Consider the following 26,836-nt stretch of genomic DNA (forward strand, 5'->3'; position numbering starts at 1 on the left):
AGCAATTTTCATCAAACCACCTTTCTCCACGAGTAACTCTGGATTTGGTATTAATGGTCAGATCCGCTGCTATCTGTCTACAAATGCCATCAAAGGCTCTAAGAACCACATCCTTAGGGTATGAAGAATCAACGCATATTGCGATATTCCCTTTAGCTTTTGTACAAAAGTCCGTAAAAAAGGAATCGGGTGTCACTTTGGACCACTAAAGCCTCCTCCCCTGGTCACCGGTTACCACACAATTAGCTCCCAAATTCTTTCCACCGATTCCCAAAAGACCACAACCTTTAGCCAGTTCTAATATAACAGGGTTGTGATCACTAAAAAGGGACAGCCTGGCATTATAAAATACTACCTTATCTAGACACAGGGGAGAAAGGAATATGTAATCAATAATAGTATCTCTAGCCTTAGATTTAAACGTAGAGCACCGATCAGATTTATTAAAAAAGCCAGGTTCAAAAAGATCAGCTTCAGCCAAAAGGGCCTCTAATACCTCCCCCTTAGGTGAATGCTCAAAATGAGGAATCACCAAATGACTGTGCCCTAGATGATCATCAATAAAACAATGCAAATCACACAGATGTATATTAAAATCGCCCATGAGTAGTATATAATAGGAAGTGGATGGCTTTGACCTATATTCTTCTAAAAAAAGTTTCAACTAACACAAGTTTTGATTCGTAAAATCGCATTCCCAAGAATTATAGAAATTTACAAGTAATAACTTGGGGTAATTGGAAGTGCTTACTTCTACTACCAGACAATTAGAAGAGGCTGCCTCTATCCTTTTTGAGGACCCCATTAACTTAAGGGAAAGAAGAAGCACTAGACCGCCTTTTGCTCTACCTGCCGGAGCAGGGCGAGCAGGTAGAAAATAAGATCTAAACTCATCCAACCAAATGTTTCCTGGAGAGCAATTATATCGTATGATTTTATGAAGTTCAACCAGTTTGGGTCATCTCTTTTAGATCTAAGACCCGCAATATTCCAACTGATGATTCTACAATTGAGGGGAATTTCTGCTCCTATATCACCTATGACATGGCCGTTAGAGCGTGGTTCAAGTATACAATCCTCCTTCCCCGCCAGTCAATCGTTCACAACCATCTGGGTGAGTGGGAGAAATCTATTTGAGAGGGGTAAGCCTCCCTCATCAGGCCTGGGCAACTGGGCTACCAATTTTAAAGATGTTACTCCTCCCCCGCTTACTTTACCGGAGCAAAATACAGGACTTTTACTACGAGAAGGGCACATCAAAGACTGATGAAAACTAGTGGAATTAGTCACACTTACACTATCAAGAGCTCGTAATGCACTTACTGGGGGGCAAAAATAACCTAATGGCAAAGCCCTAATGCCCCCGTGTAGCTCGCTGGTGTCCCAAAACAGCCTGTCAACTATATCCCGTTTGTTAAAATTGACTACAATACAGTCGCCAAGTACATGTTTGGGACCATTTCCCACCCAGGCCACCCGTCTAGCCATTATAATGTGAGCAGAGATCTCGGAATGACCAGTGCAGTATGGTTACACCAGTTTTTTGTCTTACGCAGCAGGGGAAAATTCATATTTGAACTGTCTCTGAAGGCACTCGATCTCAGTACACAATAGCACAATAGCGAAAGCTGTTAGAGCGTGTAGTCTTTCTGCCTTCACCCAAGCATTTTTCAGCTGATTTCACATAGGTTTGGCATACTTAGATAGACTTCTTTCCCTTCCCCGACAATATCATTTTTCCTGTCTGTGTCTCTCAAAGACCAGGTCCATAGAAAAAGGACATTGATGCACACAGGGTTGGCATCCTCCACTATCTGGAGATGCCTGGGTTGCATTTCAAAGGTGGCGTCGCCTTTGAAGCTTACTGCCTTTTAATGCCATTCCAGCTGGGAGGAGGTGTGAAGCACTTCCACCCAGAGCAGGCTTTGTTCCTGGCCTCTGAGAGTGCAGTCTCCCACCTCATAAGGTCAGAAACATGTCTGGTGGTGACAGGCTGGCTAAGACTAATCAGAGACCACATCAATGTATGGTAGGTTTTCAGGGGACCCTCAAAGATGTCCCCTTGTGTGCACTGGCATCATTGTGGATTTATTAAGATGAGATGTTTGGTACCAAACATCCCTGGGTACAGTGAAGCCATCATGGTGCTGGGGAACTCATAGCGACGGGTGTCCAGTCCATTTACTCTCTAAGGTTTCTCAGTGCATTTACACTATTCAAGAATGGACGTAGATATTCGAGGCAAAAGATAAGCATATGCAGTGTAGGCCCTACCGTTGCACAAGTGTATTGTACCAAATATCATCAGTGATCCCCCGCTCAACTTTTCAAGGCCCCACAGCCTAGAAGCCACATTTTGCACCGCAACAATTAGAAAAGGAGCGTCCACTATATTGGTTTGTTTCCGGCCCAAATTCAGGCAATCTAATGTTCACAAATATAACAATGATGAACAAAAATGAGATTCAGTTGTGAGGAGTTTTAAGAATGCGTTCAGTATCCAACTTTTATAGATTTTTCAATACATTAAATTTTTCAGTCAGCCCAGCCAATGCGTTTCGTCATCTATGGACTTCGCAGGGTTGTGCTTTCCAAACTTGTGTGACTTTTAAATAGCAAGCTGTATAGCTTCCTATTCCAGGGGTATCATGGGTAATAAATCCCTTTTCAAGTGGTGTAGACCCCCTAAATCATCTTCCTCTTTTGTGCATCAGGGCTTGAGTATCACACGAAAATTCCTCAGCGACACTTGAGCCTTGACACAAGAAGGAGGAAGATGATTGTTGTAGATATCGTAGGGTGAGACCAGCTCATGCAGATACGTCCACACATGGGATATAGTGCACCCTGCCATAGGACAGTAAGGCCTGCAGTAGGGGTGGCTTACACACTTGACTCAGTCCAGCACGGTTGAGCAGTCAAAGGTTTCTCAGGGAAGAAGAGTGACCAGCAGAGATTCAGAAATCAAACAGTCAAACAACAGAAACAATATCTTAAGTGTCCAGCCCAATGCTTGTCTTCATAGAAAGAGAAGTACTTTAATATCACCACTAAAGAAACACTACATATGTTAATCAGCCACAGGATTCTGCAATCAACGGTACTAAGCTCTAGCCAAATGCTACACTTCCCATAACATCCATTGTGGTTTAGTATACCTGCTACAGTCCCCACAGCACTACACTGCTGTAGTACAATTGCTACAGTTCCCATATCAGTAAAGGGCTCTAGCAGCGAAGTAAAGATCAGGGTCGAAAAACAGCACAGGTGCCACTTTACTGTTTGGCTTTTGCGAGCAATCACCAAGTTCAGGAACCTGTAAGGCAGGTTAGTTTAAATCAAGCAAATGTGTTCACACTGCCAATCGTTACTTCTTCTGATGTGCAGACCTATCTTTTTAGCGAAGGACAAAGTTTTAGATTACCAACATGGCCTTGTGATACCCATCGCAGGTGCAGACGTTGTTGTGGTACAACAGTCACAGTTGCCTGGTCCGCATCACTTGTCAGAGGGTCAGGTTCACAGAAGAAGCCCCATCTCTGGGATCACACCTCTAAACACAAGCAGCACAGCAGGCTTGGCTGCAGTTACACATCGTCAGCAGTTGCAGGGTCCTTTGGCTTCAGCAGTATCGTAGATCACTCAGCAGGTCATGGCAGCGGCAGAACAAGTACATCAGGTTGCTAGGGGGATGTCGGGCAGCATGCTATCCCTCGTGATTCATTGATGCTTCAAGCAGGTCACCGCCTGAACTATTAAGAGAGGCAATATCAATCCTCACAGTCAGTTACACATATGCCATTCAATATATAGATGTTGCTCCACACACTTGTAGGATTCGGATAGGATATCACGTGTGCCCAGGAGAGGTTTGCTTTACTACAGCTCTCTGATACATGAAAATCAGGAGAACCATTCAAGTATCAGCAGAAGAAATCTTGTCTGCCAATAAAGGCTAGAATAACTATACAGCCAAGGAACAAGAGGAAGACAATACTGTTGGGTAGCAAATATGAGACAATGTTATTATAATGTAAATGATATATTGTTGGAAGGAAATATATATATATCATTTTCTTTTTGGCCTGCTGATTCCGGGGTACACTTGCAGGGGATTCTGGAAGGCCGTATGCAGCAGGGGGTGGACACTTGTGAAGTGTTGGCCACCCTGAGGCCAACCCCGTACCGCCACGGCCGACTGGTCTCCCTTCTCATTTTGTAGACACTTGTAATCACATGGGAATGTAATCCCCTACTTGTAGTTAGATCTAACCTTATATGAGGTAATTCCACTTTGTTTGCACCCTTCATGACTGTTATTTAAGGCAGGTCAATGAAGACCACAAGTACAGTGCATCCAGTTTCACTGTTAACAGGATAAGAGGATGTGGCGTAATGGCTCGAGCGGCTAACTTTGAAGCTGTGGGACCAGGTTTGAATATCAGTGGGAAGCTCAACATCCTGTGATTCTGGCCAAATCACTTAATCTCTCCATGCCTAAAAATGCTTGTGTCGGTCTGTGATGCAACTGATGCTCATGTACAGAGCTCCAATACCTTTGGGTCCAGTTTGCGCTATATAAAACTGTAGAAAACCCCCCAAAAAACAGGCACCAGATTTATATAGCCATGAGATCCATCCAGAGGAGTTCAGCACAGCATAGCACCATGCACACATGAGCCAATGCCAAAAACATTGCAGTACATGAAAATGTGAGTATGTCACTTAAAGTACTGTCCTGGAACAAATGCTGTGCCTAGGTTTGCAAGTGCATCACTCCACGGACTCATGTACCGTGGCTCTTTGGCAGGCTTACAAATACAACAGCTGCAGCGTTGTGATTAGAAACATGCTTATAAAGCAAGTATGGTGTCAGGGACCTGCTTAAATGTGGTAATACAGAGGTCAAAGAACCCAGGGTTCATAACACAATAAGTCTGGGGTTGCACCACTGGCAAATAGGATTTCTTGTAAACAGCTTATGCAACTGAGTAGCTTGAGTATATATCTTTATTGATACCACAGCCCTAAACACAAAATCAGATGGAGGCTTCACACAGTGTTTAATAATAGGGTTCACACTCGATGACGTTTATTACATCTACTGTCAGTGTTCCTCTGGTTTTAACATACACTTGTGTATCCTCAAACAGGACGTACAATTCGCTGCTGAGACTCTCAAAGAAAACAGAGACTGGCTTGCCACAATTAGGGAAATAAACAGTTGAGATTTATTCCCCAAATGGCACACTACAATTGGAGATGCTACGAGGGCAATGATAATCTCTCTGTGCAACCTCAGATGGTAGACTCTTCACAACGAATACAGCCGATTCCATGCCACATCTGATGTGTCACATCTGATATTTATGTCACACTGCTGAGAGTGGACTGACGAATTCTATAGGTGACTAGAGTCGAACAGTATGGAAAACCAGGGAGCACAGACATGCTTTACTCTCCCCTTGTCATCACAAAGTCTGTCCGAGTCCAGAATACATACTTCTTAACAATGGACTGATATCTGCTGACAAACGGACAACTTTCAAGACGTGTTCCAAAAAATCATGACACAATTTGATTGCGTTTGTATTATAACATAATTAGTAAAACAGGTGTCACAATTACATACAGTCTCTACAAGGGAGAAGTTACCGCATCCCAGGATATACATCAACATACCCTCTTGAGAGTTCAACTGTCTGCATAAGACACGCCTGTTCTCAGGGCTGCATCCATGGGGAATAAGATTTAAAATATTCCCAATTAAACGAAGGAGAGGCATACAGTCCCTTTGTAAGTGATGGCCCAATTCCGACAGACAGAAAGCCATACCCCCCCAGGGGCCAAAAACGAGATCTTGACCAACAACTTTCCAAGTCCCTCGGTCTAAGTAAAATCGACTTCTTCACCAGTTGAGATTCTGGTTAAGGGTGCCAATTTTGGGGAATGCTTTACTCTGACGTGAGGGGCACTGGCGGTTATAGCAACATGCAAATAATACATAATTGGGAATGGCATCGTCTTGAAACAGTAGAGGGGAACAAGGGACTATAAAGTTATTACCATCAATATTTTGAGTATCGTTGTTACTGTTTTTTATCTCACTGTAGTTAACTTGTTACTCTTTTAACTCATTATATTAAGGTGTTCACTATTGTATTTACTCTATTTAGACTGGGTATGTACAAAACAAGTGCCCATTGTTGAGAAATGTTAGTCTCTTACTAAAGTACTGAAACCCCTTTAAGTTGAATTCTTCAATTTGGATACATCAGGCTGCCACAATGCACATCTATATTTCAATTAAAAACCGGGCACAATTATCCTGTCAACAATGGTTACATTTCTTACAGTCATATGCAAGCAGGTCTGCACTCCTAACTATTTCGAATACTTAAATAGATATAACACGAGCTACCACAATTCAGACTGATTTATTTCAACATATCACAGTTAAAAACAAGGACACTGTGTTTTTATTATATTCTGATTTCGAAGATTTACTTACGTTTAGCAAAACCGTCCCCTGGATAAATGTACCGATTGTAGACATCCATAATGTACACCCTGTCGTCTTCTAAAAAATCTCTCTCGTGGCCATTGCCCTACAAAGTAATGGCAAATAATACATTTCATAAATTATAACATGCTGGTGGGCAACTGTGAAGACAAGATCTGGAAGCAGAGTGTAGAACAACTCTACCCATAGTTTATGGAAGTCAGCACTTAGTATTGTTCTTTATAAACGTACTGATTTGTTTCTTTTTCATCTACAAACAGGTTCTCTATTTATAATAACTCAAGCTTGTATTCATAAGCGAAACTCTAGTTCAGGAATATAGGTCACCCTAATGCTAGATCCTAACTAACTCCCACACTTCCCACTCCTACGTGTGTGACAGTGTGATATACTCCCTACACTTAGATGATGCTTTGTGTCACAAAAGAGTTCCCAAACCCGTTTTTTTGTACTTCATGATGGTGGGACCCTGTGCTAGCCATGTGGCACTTTCCTCTGCCTGACAACTCAACCCAGGTCTGTCCAGTTCTGCCTCTACAAACAAATGTCTCAGGCCTCCCACGGGTCAGAAGCATCAGAAAGTCTGCTCTGATCTTGCCTTCTAGCCCCGAACGGGAGAGTTGTGGCATGTCCTATTCTCCTTGTATGAGCCCTTTGATTTCTGAACCTGGGCTGAGCCTTGGCAGTTACTGTGTCATATGCCATTTCTGCTAGAAGTGCTCATGGTAAATGGAAATTCACTTCCCAAATGACGTTTTGTGACCAGAATAGCCATTCGCAGCAGTGTTTGGTTCTGAACCCAAGCATCAAAATCTTTTAAAAAATCAAATTAATCTCAAGATCACATTTCTTCAGTAGTGGACACTCTACAAATTGGCTGTCTAAAACAGATGTATTTTAAAACTAAACATTATATATTCAAAATGAGCTGTAATTTGTTTATTACTGCCTATCATTATCCAGATCTGTACTCTGTGCAAGCCACCTGTGAACAGAAAGCCGAATTACTAAACTAAAATGTTTGGCCATTTGGTAAATAAAATGGCACCTATGTTAAACTGTCATGTGGCTGGACCTGTCAATAGATGAAGTTTAAGGAGGAAGAAAAAGGCTGTAGAGGGCAGCCTTGTCTACAATAAAGGAGAGAAAGATCAATACTGCTACTGATGGGTATGTGCTAAAGTCCAGAAGTAAAAACCAACTAGGCAAGTGAGATTTTTGTTCAGATTAGTATGTATAAAACAGAGCTAAAGAAGTTATAAATACTGGTTATCAAATTGACATTTATGAGTGATGGTACTGACATTTGTGCCTTGTTTCTCACTATGGATCTGCAGTTTGTCATGAGGATACTGAGTAACTTCTGTACCTATTTAGTTAAGGTTTTTATTCAGTTTCTGGGTTCATCAAAAATCATGGTCTTGAGTTGAGGGCGGTAGGGCTGCGTTTCCATCTTTTGCAACTACTGATATCTTTGGACAAAGATGTGTCCTGGTAGAACAGGTTACAAATTTAGGCTTTCTTTTTGACTCTGATGCCACTCTACAGCGAAGCGTAGAAGATGCAATTAGACATTGTTTTTATAATATCACACAGCTCGAACCTCTCCTGTCGCTCGCAGGAGAACCAAGCACTGGTTGATTGATACCGCTTTTCATGCCTGGTTGGATTATTGCAATGTCCTCTCTGCCGGGATTCTCTGTGATCTTTTGCCCAGACCTCAAATACTGCAAAATGTAGGCGTTCAGGCAAACTGTGACAAGAATAGAAAGGGTCATTTCTCTCCAGCACATCAATCTCAGCACTGGCTCACTGTTAGGAAGAGTATCACTGGAAAACGTGTGCTTAGTGCACAAATACTTACACCACCAGCAAGCCTCTAGTTGTTTAACTTCCAAAAGCAAGCCCCAGGTGTATTGCTAAGACATTTACAGTAAACTCCAGGAAAGTTTGGATCATTACACAACCTTCGCTCTTTGAGGGTGAGTGAGTGAGTGAGTGCTTCTTCTTTTCAATGGATACCTTTTGTGAAACTAACTGCTGTTAGAAATCAGGCTTACTCCTTCACTCTCAAGCACTGGTCAAAATTTAGACTTACTTTTTCAGGTAAGCAGTTAGTAAGACCAACACCAAGAAGTCGTTCAGGGAAGGTAGGTGGGTTGCAAATGCTACCACTCAAACATTTTACTTCTTTGCTAGCACAGAGGGATTCCATCAGTTGTGCACATTTCAGAAACAACATTGGTTTCATGCATAATGCAAGGTAAATGGAAGAAGTATTTCGCCTAGCCTCAGACACTGATGACAATAAAAGAAGTGGCATCATGGAAGAGGATGAAACATCAATATATGTAAAATTAATGAGATAAATAAAGCCGCTCATGAATGCATTTGAAGGAATATCTAATTTAACAGTTTACTTGTACCAAAGATACTCTTATTCTAAGCTGTGTTTTCTTCCTACCTTTTACAAATGCTCTTCCATTGTGTGCTAGGGCTGTGTAGGCTTCATTTGCTATAGGCTGATGCTATTTAATTCGAATGGAGGTGCTTGTTGAAGTCATATACCAGGAAGAGTACCATCCTGTATGAGGGATCTTACCATGACAGGCAAGAGGTGGGCGGACTTCATACTCAATTCCATGTCAGAGGCTGTGACACCATATGTTGGGTGCAATGCATCATGTGCCATGGAGACTGGCATAACATGGCAGGGCAGCTGCCAATTTGACACTGGAGTCCTGGCATCGTATGGCAGCTTTACAGCTATCATGTGATGAGGCAGAGGGCGGCTGCTAGCCTCTCTACTCCCTGACCCCATATTCCATAAACACTAAAATGCGTTGACCTGAACAGAGACTCAATGCTGGGTCTCATGGGGAAGATGGAGCATTGAAGCTCCACAACCCAGTGTCCATGTGTCCAGCCTTGAAAAGCACCAGAGAGCCTGGAAGCCATGTGGTCAAATAGCAATTATTGCACTCTCCCACTCCCCAGCTTCCAAGGTGTTCCTGCACTGGGCCGAAGGGAGGGAAGCAGTGGAACCAGTGAGACGATGCTCATGATGTGCTGGCCCATCCTCACACTCCAGCCTCACAATAGGACACCACAGGGCAGCTGATGGTACCCTGCATGGGCACTTCTGGATGATTCATGACTACAGATATTTTCAATTAAACTGCCACCTTTGTGTGTAATATGGCCTTTGGTAGAAAAGTGGTCCTTTTCAGGACACTTGGCATCCATAACAGCCTCTAGGAGGCAAAAGGATGGACAAGAGATGTAAAACTTTCTAGAAAGCAGTATGCGCTCCAAAAAACTATTTGCTATCTCCTACTATGAGGTGTTCTGCATCAGAGCTAGCCAGGGCAAACTCTAGCATCTCCCATTTGGCCTGTTAGTGCTGAATTCTTTATTGAAGGCTAGCCTTCTGAAAGGGTCTTAACTCTAGTTGAGTATGTTGTATGCTGTATGTATATTTGTCAAGAAGCAAATAATAACAGTAAAATTTGTGGTGGAAAACCTGGCGTTTAGCAGACTAAAGCTTTTTATTGACCTTCCAGATAGTCTGCCTGTAAGAGGAGTGGTCATTTCACTATATTTTTACAGAATATGGAGTGAGTGGACTTTATGATTGCTGAAACGGTGTGAAGGATTGTGGCTATACTAACAATAATTAAAGCAACAGGTATTCCAGGCTGGAGAGTATAGGGGATAATAAACTGTGGCAGTATGGAAGGAATTGTGCTTTTGTGTACTTTATGCGTGTAGAGGGCATTCAATGTAACTGTTAAGTCAAGTAACGCCATACTTTAGGGTTAAGCTAGCTGGTGGCCTGGTAATGTTCTGTTGTGTGTTTCAAGTGTGCAATTAAATGGGAAGTTGGTGGCCTAGCTGGGTTAGGACTGAGTTGCTGTGTACCCTCCTTGTATCAGCCCTTCAGAATGCTGTCTTATTGTTGCAAATTAATGATCACTACCCCATGAGTCTGTCTTCTCCTTGTTATTCCATTAAAGTGTATATTCTGACCATGACACCTAATCAGGCTAGAAAACCAACTTCCAACTGGTGGGGAGGGAAAACAATTGTTTACAGCATGTAAGGTGAACTACAAGATTGTCTGCTCCCCATTTGGAAGGGACCCTCTGCTAGCCGGACTATGGCCTAGCACACCAAGGTGTTACTGGGAAGGATACAGGGTAGACTCCCCCACCCACAGACATGTCACTTCCATGCCCATTGGCCAAGGGATCTGGTGGTGCCATGTCTAGGACAATTCCCTATAGAATTCCCAAGAGGGCATGGAAGCATTCTTTGGGGTATAAGAGTCATGGGAAAGCAGGGACTCAACCTATTCTGCTCTTGAAGGAGTTGAAAGTGGAGTGAAAGAGGCCTGCTAATGATCCTGATGTTTTCCTGTGATTTCACCACTCTAACTGGCAATGTGATTTACCACGACCATTGCTGCATTTAATAAAGTATGCTGACAGAGGCCAGAGTGAATAATGTTGGGTTTCGTTTGATGATATACTATCTAACTTCATGATGTATGAATGCGCTAATTCAAGATACATTTGGAGATCTTTACTTGAGTGTGAATTATTAGTGTGTCAATTAGCAATAGCGTGTGTTTTTAATTCTTTGGCAGTTGATTAAAACTATACACAATTTGAAAATGATATACCCTGTTTGTGATCTTCTGTGTGGATCTTTGGAGAAGGGTTTGTTCATTGTACGAGGTCTGTCATTATCACTCTATCTGTGAATTATTATTAGTATTTTTGGGGGGATAATATATCAATAAAACGTACACACATAATACCACCATAAATGACATCGAGTTCTTAAAAACTAAGGTTCTCTTTGGGGGCACCAACTGTAAAAATCATATTTGTTCTTAAAAGCAGAAATAATTAAACAAGAGTGGATCCTCCAAGCTGCAAGCAAAAAAAGTGAAATTATGTCGGATTTGCACGTTCGTAACATGTTCTCATGATTAGCCTCACCAAGTTCAGTTGTGTGTAAGACTACCATATTTTTCTAGGCGTTGCATTCATGGGACAAAAGAACACAAACTGGTTCGGATTCAACGCAATGAAGACAATTGTCAGACTTTACGAATGACTGAAAACTGGACTATTTAAATAAGGCAAGAGGAAGCTTAATGTCCTTTTGTCATTGCCACTTTGATATTGTTTAAGTAGTAGCCAAACTAGGGTAGAAGATGAATAGTCAAAAAGAAATCTACAATGCTGCCCAAACCAGGATGACGCCTCCTGTTGGTGTTCAATATGCAGACTTAAAGGAAATATGAGGACCCAGATTTGATCACTTCATGTGTGGTTCATATGTTAGCGACTCCCAGAACACCAAGAGAATGGGGACCTGTCTGCACCAGTCTAGGTTTCTACTTCCTTGTTGTTGCAACATATCCCTCGGGGAGTCTCCACAAAGCTTTAGTCTGGGGAACTCAAGATTCTAGCCCAACACAACACTGGTTTCAGTCAAGTGAGAGCTGCAATGTCTTCCAACCAAAGGTCCACACACAGTGGGGTATTCAGCATACCCATGGCTGCCATAAAATATTTTTTACTAATTGAGTCTTAAAGATAAATTATGTGCTGATGTTTCTTGTTGACAGGAAGTCCTGGTGCACACTGATCCTTGAATAAGGTTAAGGAGATCCAGGTTCAGGTCAGGAATACTTGGTGTATGTGTTTCTATTTATAGGGGACTTATCTCATAACCTTACCCTCCGCCCAAACCTGTTGATGTGATTTTACATGTATGCAGTCCCTCATAATTCGGTCCCATTTAATGCAACCATTTGTCCCTGGGCTTAATAGAAACATTTTGCCTTTTGTCCCTGGGCCTAATAGAACAGTTTTGCCATTTCCTGTCTCTACCAGATAATGCGTTACTGAAGATAAGTAACTTGTTCATCAACACCAATATTACAACCACAAATTCCACTTCCATCATTGCTTCAGTCACCACTACCAAAGCCAATTGGTCTGAATTTAATGACACAACATTTGCACATCCCAACATTAACAACTGCTGCTTTAATATGTTGCCTCAATAATCAGCACTAATGGCTATGCTAGCGCTTGTTCCTCAGGAGGGTGCCAGCCACCACCAAAGCTGGATCTGCCCACTCATAATACCACTGCCATTGGTGCTGCTGCTGCTCACAGTAACCCAAGTCATGGAACCTCCACTATTTTCCCACACATTTTTAATTTTGGTTGCTAAAATGTTCTCATTTAACTTCAAAAGCAAATTAAATCAATCAGGTCATAAAGTCAAGGGATGAGCTGTGTTGGATTCATAGCTGTGAAAAGTGTATTGTTTATTTGAATCCCTGTGTTGTGGTAAGGAGCTTAAAGTTAAGGAGACAGGAATACGACTAGATTAAAACTCAGATGACAGTGGCATCTATAATGGAAAAAACTTTAATGGCTGGCCGCATCGATCCCAAACCGCCATATACTGCTATGATCTCCAAATAAACACTTTCTCGACCCTTCCCTCCTCTATCCCTCCACTATCCTTTTCAATTCAGCTAACAGACTCACATGTACACCGATCAAATTAATTACATTTTTCCCTATATTAATGCACCACTAATCCTGTTTGGGTTCCGGAGTAGCATTCTACTCGCCAAAAAGCGATTTGAGGCTTCATCAGAGGTAGCAAGCACTATATAAATGCAAACCGTTCCCTTTTCTATCCCTCCACTATCCTTTTTCAATCCAAATGACAGACTCACATGTCTACCACATAAATTAATTTCATATTTCCATGTACTAATTCACCACTAATCCTTTTTGGGTTCCGGAGTAGTGTGCTACTTGCCGAAAAGCACTTTGCCGCCTCGTCAGGGGTAGTAAGTGCTATATAAATGCAATTACAATTACATGCAGGCATTTCCAAGCTCAATGAAGCTTAATTAAGCCAAATCTGAAAGAGAAATGGTTGAGATGGCCCTATTAAAAGCAGACCTGTGACTTGCAGGTTGTATATAAATGTAAGCAGTGCTATTACAAACCATGATGGATACTTGCCATAAAAAGTGTGATACATAGAAAGTATAAACACGTGACTATAGTGTATGTATTAAGCTACCGAGCCTAATGTCATTTGCCCTGAATTTTAATCTGGAAACGAAAGATTAAAATGATATATGCATTTGTTTGATATACATTACATAATATAAATCATATACCTTCCATGTTTATATAGGATACCAGGAAAAAAGCTGCCATATGTTTCCTTTCTCAAAATTAAATATTCTATATATACACAAATATATGAAGTATCCATTAGCATTGAATGCAGTATCCTAGTAAATACACATGTATTTCCATACACAATAATGGCAACTATTTCCACTCACCTGGTGCGCATCTAGATCTATTATCGTGGCTTTGGAAACTCCTTCTACTCTTTCAAATAAAAACTGAAATAAAAAATATAGACAATGAAAATCATACTGACAAAGTAGGTGCAACAAAGGAACAATTGTGAATTAATTTCACTTTACATGGTATCTTTCCTTTGATGAGCAATACTATGAAACATTTTGATGCTAAGTCAGCTAGCTCATTTAAATATCATATCAGACGATTGTTTCTTAAGTGTAATCGTCACATATGGAATCAAATGAAACTAGAAGGAGTGAATATAAGGTGTGCCATAATAATAAAGAACACGACAATAACAAAGACACCATGACCATATTTTGATTTTATTTTGTGTTACTTTAACCACAATGAAGAAACCATATTATGGAATCCCATAATATTGAAAAGATGGCATTAACCCTAACCTTCACCCTTACCATTAATATAACTATAACCCTAACCCTAATACTTTGCTCATTTCACTTACTGTGACACTAAACTAATGACTAACCCTAACTCTGTTCCTAACCGATGGACTCACCCTAGCCCTATTGCTAATATAACCCTTCCCCTATCATTAAACCTGGTCCTTGCAGTGGCCATAAACCCTACTTTAACCCTAATCCTACCTATTTAATGCATTGTCCTAATTTAATTTAACACATAACCTAATTCAACTAAAGTTATACAGCTTTTTGAAAATATTTTCAGAATGTATTTGGCCATAACGTTAATTTTTGAATTGATTATTATTTGTTACTGCGTTTCTTGACTCTGGATTTGTGTTTATGGCATGTCTTGTATTCTTCATTTCCACAGAATGCTGGGTGTGGAACCCTTTTCAAGTAATTTATGGTAATCAGGGGTTACTGGGCTCAAACTGTAACATTATTATTATTAGTCCGATTTATAACGCGCATGGCTGCCCCAGCAACGGGGCGTCCCAGCGCGACCCCAACCAGGACCAACAACCCGGAGACAGAAGCAAGATGAGAGCTAAACATATACAGATTTAGCAGGGCCAGAGAAGAGCCAGGTTTTTATAGCTTTACGAAAGGCCAAATGCTTCTGAATAACTCTGATAGAGACAGGTAATGAGTTCCAGAGTTTGGCGGCTAAGTTCCGAAAGGAGCGGCCACCTGCTCTGGCTTTGAAAACGCGAGGGGTACAGACCAGGGTGCAGCCAGCCGATCTTAATAGGCGTTGTGGGGTGTAAGGCTTAAGTAAATTGGCCAGGCCCCCAGGGGCCTGACCAGACAAGATTTTGTGCGCCACACATAAAGCCTTAAACTGGATGCGTTTTTCCACAGGCAGCCAGTGCAGTTTAGGGAGCAAAGCGGCCACTGAGCTAGACTTAGGAAGTGCTACCAGCAGCCGCGCAGCGGCATTCTGGACCCGCTGCAGACGCTTGATACTGGCCTTATTAGCGCCCAAATAAAGTACGTTACCATAGTCCAGTCTAGACTAAATTAGGGCCTGGACTATGGTTTGACGCACTTTGGGGGGGGGGGAAAGCCAATCACAGGTCTAAGGGCTCGTAAAAGCCCAAAACACACCCCAGCCACTGTTTTAGATTGCGCTTCAAACGTCAAACCCTGATCAAACCATATCCCTAGATTCTTTACAACCTTTTTGGGAGAGGGCGCAGGTTTAAGACGCTCCGGCCAGCACTGTTCGGACCATAATTCCCGATCCTTCCCAAACAGTAGGATCTCTGATTTGCTAGCATTGAGCTGCAGAAAGTTAGCCACCATCCAGTCCGCCACTGCTAGAAGATCCTCCTTGAATTTCCCCAGATTGGCATCACAGTTCTTAGAGAAAGAGATCAACAGTTGGGTGTCATCGGCATATGACACCAATACAAGCCCTCTGTTTTTAGGTACCACAGCCAGGGGGCGAACATAGATATTAAACAGAAGCGGGCTCAAAACTGAGCCCTGCGGTACTCCCTGATGCAGAGCAAACTCCTGGGAATGGAACGGAGGCATGGAGACTTGGAAAGACCTTTCCTCTAAGAAGGAGCGGAACCAGCCCAAAGCCTCACCCTCAACACCAATTTCCTGCAGACGAGTTAATAAAGTAGCATGTGAAATGGTGTTGAAGGCGGCACTTAGATCCAAAAGGACCAAAGCTACGGAGTCACCCCTATCCAGACTATCCCTAATTGCTTCCGACACTGCCAACAGTGCAGATTCGGTCCCATGACGCACACGGAAGCCATGTTGCGAGGGGTCCAGAATGGAGTTTTGATCAATATACTCCGAAAGGGCAGAGTTGATATGAGATTCTGTCACCTTAGCCAGAAACGGGAGCAGGGAGATAGGCCGATAATTGCCCGGTTCCACAGGGTCCAGGGAGGGTTTCTTCAGTAAAGGAACAACTTTGGCATGTTTCCAAACCCTGGGGACCACTGCAGAAGACAAAGATAGATTCACTAAACCCACAACCCAAGGGGCGAACTAAAGACCAAGTACAACGGTTAAACTGGGTGGCGAGGAAGAGCTGCCCAAGGCTCACTGAGGCAGGGAGTGTGGGTCAGAGACTCAGGACTCAGCAAAGCTAGTAATACATAATTGTCCTGCTAGTGCTTTTACTTAATAGGGAAAAGGAATTCTTATCAAGACATACAGCTACGTAATGCACGTGGAAATGCAGAGGGTACAAGGTACACATTAATCCCTGAGAAAACGCACAGGCAGGGTGCCACCGAACTTCAGAATTCCCACACAGTTTACAGGCAGTATTACAACCTCAATGCAGAACTACAGGTTAAAAATATACTCCAGAAGTACTTCTATTATCATGCAAGGTATTTAATACTATCAATCAACAGAGATACTGTGACCCTGTGCCACTGGTGCACTGTTATGATATGTTAAGATTGTGCTATCTTAAATCAGGGGAAATACCATCATATGCTGGAATATGTGGCCATACTATGTCAGGGGTCCCGCCATCGTATGTCAGTTGTGTTGTAAACCTATTTGAGGATTGTGCTGTCATTGTAGGTTAGAGTTCGGCTGCCACGCAATGTCTGAATTATAGAAACCCCATAGAGTAGGAGACTGCCATGGCATGCAATAAGTTTGCTTCAATTAAATATCAGGGTAGAGCCTACAAATGTCAGCGAGTTGTACCCACCCACCCCACTCACTCACTTGGTCCTTTTACCCAAGAACTAAAGCTTTTAATTGCTATGGTAGATTTGAGAATACTGGCATCCAAGTAGAGGCCAAGGAAGTAAAAAGAGAAGTATGAGGCTACTTTCTAGAGTACCCTGACTGTGCTAACTCATATTCAGGACAAGGAGAACCATGGAGGCTGAATACTGTATTTCTGACTCTCCACATGGTACATTTCTCTCAATGGAGAGCAGAGCAGGTGAATGGGAAGAAAACTGAAGAGCTCCAGTAAGGGTGAAACTCGTCTTGGGTTGCTTGTGTTTCAGTTCAGAGAGGACCTGGATTGGAAATTCCCATTTGAGCAGAACCAAGACTGATTTGCATATGACTGGGTCTTGTCTGAGGTGGCATAGTGGGGAAAAAGAACGATGGGTTGGAATGTTACCCCGACCGATTGCCAGTGCTTAGACTTGTTACAAGTATCCTCCCATCACCCTTTTTGTATTTGAATTGGAAGAGAAGCCTCAGAATAAGGATCCTGGGAACTTGTTTTCCCACACTCTTCTTTAAGCAAGGAGCTACAAAAATGCAGATGAATGCCACCATTTGTCACCGTGCCACAACCAAGCATGATGTCAAAGCCAAAAGGACAAATCCCACTCCTTATATTCTCCAGTAACCAAGCAAATGTTGCTCACAGAAACAAACAAGAAACAAGAACCAGAGAGAGAACAAGATGGGTAGCAAAGTGGAGTCACTGAGGTGACAACTACAATATATAAAGTACACTGAGTGTTATGGCCAAGGTTCTGATTACACTCACAGGTGCACAGATGGTCCATTGACGTGGGAGAACTAGAGTTCACAATAGGTGACATAGGGATGTAAACATGATTTGTCTTCATTTTCCCTTCTAAGTGACACAAATATTTCATGTAGAACATTAGATTATACATTTAGTAATGTTGCATTAGGAGTATTTGCCAACTATTTCAACTAATAAGTTCCAAAACATGGTTTGCACAGATTTATTTAAAACATATTCTTACTTTAATGGCCAATGTGATATCAGCATATGCACAGAATCCTCCACCTCTGTCACCTGAACAGTGATGAAATCCACCCCCTGAAACATAAAAACATATTTAACCATTAAACATTTTTTTTGTTATAGATAGAAATTAATAAACACTTTTATTTACTTTTAAGAGAAATGCAATACTTCATGTAGTAAGAATGTACGAATATCTATGGCCAAAAGATTTTTTGTTAAATAGAATGTACGAAGGAGAACATGTTTGTATGCTAAAGCAGCAACTAAGGTCAGATTTTAGAGCAGTATCCTTCATTGTGCATAGTACCCAATTCCACTCACAGACCATCCTTTACCAATTCTGCTTGCCTGCTATGATGTTGCTATCCTGCTGATGTCACTGCGTGTCACCTTCAACAAGAGAAAAAGTGAAGGAGGAAAGGATAATCTGTTCCTGCTGAAACTTGTGGAATGTGGAAATGCTCTGGCCATCAGCCTGCCTTCCGCTATGTACCTTACTTTAAATGTTGTGCTGGTGCGTTCTCCCCCTGGCATCACCAACACCCCCATTCGGTACAGGAAGGGGGAAAAAAAAGAGTACTGGGCTGTGTATAGGATTTCTCTACTGCTGTTAGAAACTGATAAGAGGAAATCCGAATCAGGCATATATAGAACTGATTTTTATACACCTTAGGACTGATGAGACCTATTAAACTGTCGGTGGTGATTCTATAAATGTGAGACAGTTAATACAGTAACGTCCAAAGCTTTTCCGCTGCTACTTGGACTGAAATAAAAGCAATAGAAGCAAACTCTAGCAGGTCACGAGGTGTTCCCCATGCACATGAACGTTAAATTCACCTATTTGCCAAAGGACACTGAATTGATCTTCCAGCTCCTCCTCTCTAGCTGTCATCTACTGGGCCCCCTCCCATTTCATTAAATAAGGCCCTGGGGGACTCCATCCCTGGAGCCTAATGAGGCTTAGGTAGGGTGGCCACTTGGCTCCCATTCCCTTAAAAAAGGGACCTGGGGGATGGGGTCTAATAAGGGTCCAGGAGGGGGGCACATTGACCCATCCCCATTAAAAAACATAAGGTCCTGTGGTCAACCCCCCACGGGTGTTGACTTGACGTATGGTAATAAAATATTACTTTACGTTAAAGAAAAATCCTTGAAATTCACTGAAAAAAAATAAAGGTTTAAACTAATGTTATGCTTAGGTTTGATAAAAAAAGTTCTGTTTTTGTTTATAAAAAAAAACCTTAGAAATTCACTGAAAAAAACAAAGGTTAGGTGAATATGTCGGTGACAAAATTAACCTTATGAACTGGAAAAACCCCAGAAATTCACCAGTTACAATTAGCCTCCGGTCAGATGCTTCGCCGGCATTGGGACAGGGATCAGCGTTCTCGCCTCAGATCTCTTGGCATACTTCGCCCGGATTTACACGGACTGCGTACTCGCTGCAGATTTCAAAGGCATACTTTGTCCTTTTTGTTTTAATCTCACACACACTGGCGTATGACCGTTTACATTGTCACAGTCCTTGATAGGAAAGCAATATAATCTCAAAGATTGACGAATCGGACTCTTTTGGATATAAACACTTGAATAGGAATGACCTAGCCGGGTCAGAATTACAACCGGGAACTAGGCATTGAATTTTTATTTGGGTAACTATACAGCCCTGAAGAAGTTGATGGTCATTAACCCATACGACGAAACACGTGTTGGCTCAACCCTGTGGTGTTCTCTGGACTAAAGTATAAGAATACTTTACAAAAGACCAGATTTGCTTTCATTTTCCACATTGATGAACTTTTAAATTACACGAATGCATGTGCACAGGATTTGACTTTACAATTAGCAGAGCTAACTAGAGCTTGCACCCGCCATGCACTACTAATGACCACATATTACATCACTCATGACATGAGGGGAGTTGGCCACAGAATCTTATGTTTTTTTAAGGGGAGGGGTTTGACTTGCTCCCCCTCCCCAAACTTTACAAGACCTTGGGAACCCCTTCTCAGGGCCTTTATTTAATGAGTGGAGAGGGGAGCCAGGTGGCACCCTTCATGATTCCTTATTAGTCCCAAGGGTCCCCAACGCCTAGGGACGTTTTTTTTTTAATTAAAGAGGGTCACATGCCCCTCCTCTCCAAGCTGTATTAGGTTCTGTGGACCCCTTCCCCCAGGCCCACCACTAAAATTAAGGGGAGGGGGGCGCAGGGCCCCTCTCCCGAGCCTTTAAGGCCGTGGCGATCCCATCCCCTAGGGCCGCGTTTTCAAATTAAAGGGGAAGGGGGCCCGCATAGCCCCCTCTTTGAACCTTCTTCGACACTGGGGACCCCATCCCCCTGGGCCATTTTATCAAGGATTGGGGAAGGGGATGCTTGGCCCCCATCTCCCAGGGCAGATTATCTAAATTAAAAGGAAGGGGGCAATGTGGGCCCCCTCCACAATCCTTGTTAGGCCCTGGGGCCCCCATCCGCTAGGACCCTTTTTTAACATTAAAGTGGGAAGGGGCAGAGTGGCCACCCTCCCAAAGCCTTGTTAGGCCCTGAGGAACCCGTCCTCCAGGGCTGTTTATTTGATCTAAAGGGGAGAGGGCTGCAGGGACCCCTCGCCAAGCCTTGTTAGTCCATGGGGACCCCATCCCTTAGGTCACTATTTAAACTAAAGCAGAGGGCATAGGGTCCCTACCTGAGCCTTTTACAGCCACAAGGATCCCATCCCTCAGTTTCCACACTATCGAAGGTGGGTGCCCACCCAGGGCACCCACTATATACTTGTTGGGGGTGCATGGGGGAGCCCCAAGGCCCCCAAGGTGGCTACCCGCATGTAGTGGGAGCGGCATTACTACCACCCGGAGGGAGCAGCTACTAATGCTGCTTCCTCTGTGTAGGAATAATATTTTGATCTGTTTCCTTGCCTGTATCAGTTCGGGCAGGAAAAAAAATCAAAAGACTGCTCCCAGCCGGGGGTGGCATTTTAAAGCTACTGCTGACTGGGAGAAGACTTTGTGTTTGCTCCCACGTAGTGTGAGTTTAAAAAATGCTCCTGCCAAGCGGGAGCAAACACAAGTTTCCTCACCAATGCCAGTTTGAGCAGGGAAACTGTTATGTCGGATATAGCATGTGAAGGGGAGTGATGCCTCCCGGGTACCCCTCATGGGGCCTAGGAGGTCAGGGTATCCCTACCCTGCTCCTTTTTATTACTTTTTAATCTTTCGCGAGATGGCCCAAGGGAAATAAAGTTCCCTGGGCAATCAGAACGCTCCATTTATAAACTTGCGCTCCTGTGAGTTTCTCTGGCCTCTCCAGAGCCCAGACTGTCCAGATATACCTTCATTTCTCAAGAACTACTGAACAGATTTAAACCAAATCACAAAAAGCACAATCTGTGGACCAAGATCTAGGTTCCTGTCAAATTTGGGGTAAATCCATTCAGTAATTTTTGCAGTGCCCAGTCTTAAAGAAGTCTAGGGGAAAATGTATGTGGGCTTTAGGGTTTGAAACCCCTTCTTGTTTCTCAGCCCCCGCTTCACGGATCACCTCGAAACAGTCCATGCCAAAACTAGACAGAAAGAAGCATGCACCCTTTTGCAAAGTTTCATGGAGATTCTTCACACAATGCCCTAGTTACTAACAACACAAAAAAACGCCTTTCCTATCGGACAGCTTACCTAACTATAACCGGCACCGGGTAATTCACTGAAAAAAACATAGGTTAAAGTATTGTGATAGTTAGGTGAATATGTCAGTAACAACATTGACATTTTGAACTAAAAAAAACACAGAAATTAACCAGTTATAGTACAGAGTTAACTATAATTTGCGCCTACCACCATGCACTGCTACTGACCTCACATGGTACATCACACATGGCACATTGTATTACATCATTTATGACATTACTGAAGGCATCTCAAATGACTTCCTTGATGACATCACTGGTGACATCATCCAAGAATCTTTTGTACACATTATTCTACAAGCTAGTATAGAATTAGAGGCCTGAAAGTAAGTACAAAATAGCTCAGAATAATATGTAGCATCATTTATGCCATCATAGATACAACTACCTTAGGTGTAGCAAGCATGTCTTATGTGCAACAATGACCCTATACCATACACTTCACAGGTAGCCTAGTTCACATTAACAATCAACCACAGATATATCGGAATCCCTCATTGCACAAGGTGTTCAATATGTATACAACTGTTCAGAGAAAGCCAAGTTCCACAAGATACTCAGTGTCTGTTCTAAAATTAATGCCCTACTACGGACAGCTTCCATCTGTATCAAACCCCTCACCGTCACCGAACCTACATTGAGAAATGAAGTTGATATGAGCAGAAACATACGTACTTTAACAGTTTTTACCCTGTACCACACAGTGAAACTCTCATGAGAAATACACCACAGGATATTACAAAAGCATATATTTAGAAAAGTGTACACTCAAAAAGACAATATTCTCTTAAAATGACCAAGGTCTGAAGATGTTAAGTACCGTACTACCTACAGCCTTCATACTGTGGTGAAAACATTACAGATAGCTCATCTTTTGAAGGGAAAAAAGCATTTGTACATGGGTTAGTACCTGGTGCACACAGTCTTGTATGCTATTTAGAAATTGTCATCCTAAGACAATTCTGTCTAATAACGCTAGGCTGCTTACAATATTTAGTCCCTACGAGGTAGAATCTTTGCCCTGTTAGAGACTTTTTCTGCAGAACTAAAAATCTTGTGTGGAACATACTGGACACAAGGTGTCAACTGTCTTCTGCAAACAGAGTTACTCTTCAATACAAAGATTTATAACATGTTCAAAACCTCTACACACCGATGATGCATGAGGAGCACATGTGTTTTATAAACACTTACACCCATTAGCTGGACACAGGCTGTACAAAATAATGTAGAGAAGTAATATAGTAGTTACTTGCCACTATGTAAACTATAACATAATCTAACACACTCACTGGATGATGTCAACAGTGCACCCCCCCTTCCTAAGCTTTCTCAGCCCCAGGAACCTCATCCCCCAGGTCTTTGCTTTTTTTTTAAGGCTCAGGGAAGGGAGCCATGGGCCCCTCCCCTTATTAAATACACTGGATCCCAGGGGATGGGGTTCTTGGGGCCAAATACAGCTTGGGGAGGGGGGGACCGACACCCCCTCCCCTAAATAATTAAATTGGGCTCCAGGGGATGGGGTCCCTGGGACCGAAAATTGCTCGGGGAGGGTGGCCACGCGCCCCTCCTCCCTTAAGAAACAGAATGGGCCCCCGGAGATGGGGTCCCCAGTGTCGTAATGGCTTGGGGAGAGGGACCCTACTGATGCCCCCTGCCCATATATATTTATAATAAAATGGCAGCCACCATTTTATTTTGTTTTTGCCACGATCCTCCAGAGATCCCATATATATTTATAATAAAATGGCAGCCACCATTTTATTTTGTTTTTGCCATGATCCTCCAGAGGTCCCACAGGACCACCGCAAGAAATGTCAATTTTTTAAAATTTTGCCACCAGAAGGGTCCCTCTGTGGGGTGGATTGTCCTAAGGGGAAAAAAATCTCCATGGGACAATCAGTATGCTTTGTTTTTAAATTCAAACTTCCGCGAGCCTCTCAGGAACCCATTTGTCCAGATACACAATTAATGATAAACCTTTAATTTTCAAAAATTACAGAACATATTTACACCAAATCACAAAAAGCACAATCTACGGACCAAGATCTAGCACCCTAACAAATTTAATGTAATTCCAGTCAGCAGGTTTTGTGGTAGCATTGCCTAAAGAAGTCTATGACAAATGCAGGGGAAATGTTTTTGACCCCCCCCTTTATTATTGGCCCCCGCCTGATGGATCACCCTGATACCTTCCAAGAAGTAGCTAAAGTGAATTTGCGTTTCTGTGTGAATGTTTACTGAAGATTTGTGAAACAGCTCCAAAGTTATTACTAAACAAAAAAACATCTGGTCTATGCAAAAGCAATCCTAACTATAAGTACCCAGTGGTCACGCCACTGAGTATATATATAAATATAAATGTCGATTATGCTGATGCCGCCCAGCAGGGTCGGAGGCTCCCGTCCCTGGAGGATTTTGTGTGGATGCATGTATATCCACACAAAATCCTCCATGGACAGGAGCCCCCAACCCTGCAGGGCGGCATCGGCATAAACGAGTATGGAGCAGTCCGCAATTTCAATCACACACAAAATCGCCGATCCCAGTTTCCAAGACAGCATGCGTGTATTCCCCAATATACTTGGCAGCACGCTCAATATATCTTGTTGTCCTTAGGCGTTTTGGTTTCTTAATAAGCCTTGTTCACAGGTGAAGAGCAGTTAGCACCAGGTTTAAAAGCGCACAGTTATGTCATCTTCTGTCACTTGGGTCAGGATCCAAATGTCCTTCTCGTACTAGAATGCACTGGTTAGATGTTATCAAAAGTCTTAACTCTGCAGCGCACTTTTCAATAAAGCCAAACTTGTGTTCACATCGCTGCATCAAAATATAGTGTATATCGGACGTTATGAGGGGGCCCGGATTCCTGCAAGTAGCAGATGAGGGTAGTCTACTGACCAATTTTAGAGGATCGGATCTCAGAATAAACTCTAACTCCTAAGTATTGACCCAGGCTTTCAGTAATTATCAAACACAATAAGGAGCTATAGGGGCAGAGAACAGGTCTTCCCCCACTCTGAGAATTATACACAACAAAGGACCTGTTCAAACGGTGATATCACAACTCGTAATCCTAAGGCAGTTGTCATACATTTAGACAGTCTATTGAGCCAGTGGTTGCACCATCTGTACTCCTGCAGGAACGGATCACCAAAAAAGAAGGAAAAGTTATAAGAATAAAAATCTGCCTGTGTAAACAGTGACCTGTGTCTCTAAATACCCTGAATGTGGTGAAAAGATATGGAAAAGGAATGGTGGTGCCTCACGGTAGCAACACCAGGGAGGGTAAAGCAGGAAGGTACTCGCCTGCTACCTCAAGGTCTCATCATCAGCTACCACCACTCCAAGACAGAAAGTGTAAAGAAAAATGAGAGTAAGTAGGAGAAACCCAAAAAGACAAGGTGCTAGGGTGTGTGATAAAGATTAACTGTGCAGCAGTTCGTGCACCAGATACAACCCCACAATTAGGACCTGGGGATCAAGATATCGTTCCCCTTGTCCCTATCTTAAAACTGAGCTAGATCACACTTGCTATCAATTTTTATTCTGTGCTGTTTGTCTGCTCATTTAAAACGCCGACATGTTTTATTCCCACAGGAGAGACTCACGGCAATTTCTTCAGGGCGTGGGTCTGTCGCTCCAACCAGACCCAACACTTGTCTATTTTAAAAACAATTCTATTGGAGACACAGGGAAACAAAAGATAGACAGACAACACATAACATAATTAGTTGGCATCTGGTCACAGTAAAAAACGTAATGCAGTATGAGAGACTTCCCTCACTGATTTTATCGTAAGATTTACCGGGATGTAGCCCATCATGGGCATACCTTTACCCTCAAGCACTTATGTGTGTGCGTTCAATCACTCCTTCAAAGGCTCTTCCAGTCACTTCCTATCATGAATCTGTAAAGCATAGCAGAGTGTCATGAGACCATGGGTGATTAAGACTGCACAAATTCCAACACCTATATTCTTCCATTATACCCTTAGTCTTAAGTGACAGCGCACGTGCTGGCATTTGTTGAGTATATCCCCCTATCTCAAGCACATACTCTCACTATGGCATTTACGAATGGGGAAATGGAGACTATCCCTTGCTATGTTGTTACTTAGTGAGACAAATTCTCCAGTATTTATCATTATTTATCTTGAAGCCTTGCCCCCGTCTAGCCTATTTACATATCCCCCTATCTCAAGCGTATACTCTCACTATAGCATTTACGAATGGGGGAATGGGATCTATCGCTTGCTATCTTGTTACTTAGCGGGACAAATTCTCCAGTAGTTATCATTATTTATTTTAAAGCCTTGCCCCCGTCTAGCCTATTTACAAAGCGGCATGCCCAAGGTAAACTCACCGTGACCGTGTCTGCCCGGCTGTTGTCTCGCGTAATTATTAACGCACTGCCGCTCGGCACGTCACCGCGCCTGGTAGGCCCCGCCTTCACTACGGGGTTCAATATGCATGCCCTGTTAACGTCGTCACCATTATTAAATGGTAGAATTGTTAATAAAATGTTTGCTTTTTTAGTTGTTTAAGCAGAAAACAGATATTTCACTATCGGTGTTGGGAACATTAGATATGTTATGTATCGGTGCATAGTATGTGGGCTTTATCATCCAATTAGGGTTTTTTTAGGACAACAAACTCAACACCCTGTAGATCAAAGAGGGGTCAGTCACAGGGGCCGAGGGAGGGGCCGCGCCCGCCAAAACTTGAATTCAACTTGGCAGACATTCTCTCCAAGGATCACACGCAGCAGGGGCAAAACACCCCTATAACTGTGAGTGATAATAACATAGTGGTTAACATCTCCAAACATCAACTTACAGATGACGAACTTAAAGTGCTCAACAAGGGGTTGGGGTTTGTACCAACTCCCCAACATGATGGGTTTAAACTCCGGGGTGAACTATATGGTCTTATGAGAAAGATTACATTGAAAAAGTTTTTTGAAGGGAAGGAACAGAACAGTCCATCGATCTTCTCAACCAATTTGCGTTGCCCATCACAGTTTTGTCCACCTAATAGTTCAGTGGGCCC

General features: G+C 42.7%; 1 protein-coding gene across 2 annotated transcripts in view; it reads right to left on the minus strand.

The window, feature by feature from the left end:
* The window catches only part of HDAC11 (histone deacetylase 11), a 241,746-nt gene that overhangs the window by 50,728 nt on the left and 164,182 nt on the right, over positions 1–26,836 (minus strand). For both annotated transcript variants that reach the window (XR_014968512.1, XM_085624814.1), the window contains exons 6-8: positions 18,101–18,177; positions 13,923–13,985; positions 6,512–6,608 (exon numbers count right to left, since the gene is read on the minus strand). Coding sequence is in view for 1 of the 2 variants with exons in the window: in XM_085624814.1 (XP_085480940.1) it covers positions 6,512–6,608; positions 13,923–13,985; positions 18,101–18,177 (237 nt within the window). In the remaining variant the exon portion in view is untranslated. The remainder of the gene's footprint in view (positions 1–6,511; positions 6,609–13,922; positions 13,986–18,100; positions 18,178–26,836) is intronic.

Source organism: Triturus cristatus, chromosome 9 (assembly GCF_964204655.1).
Source record: "Triturus cristatus chromosome 9, aTriCri1.1, whole genome shotgun sequence".
In the NCBI taxonomy this organism is placed as follows: Eukaryota; Metazoa; Chordata; class Amphibia; order Caudata; family Salamandridae; genus Triturus; species Triturus cristatus.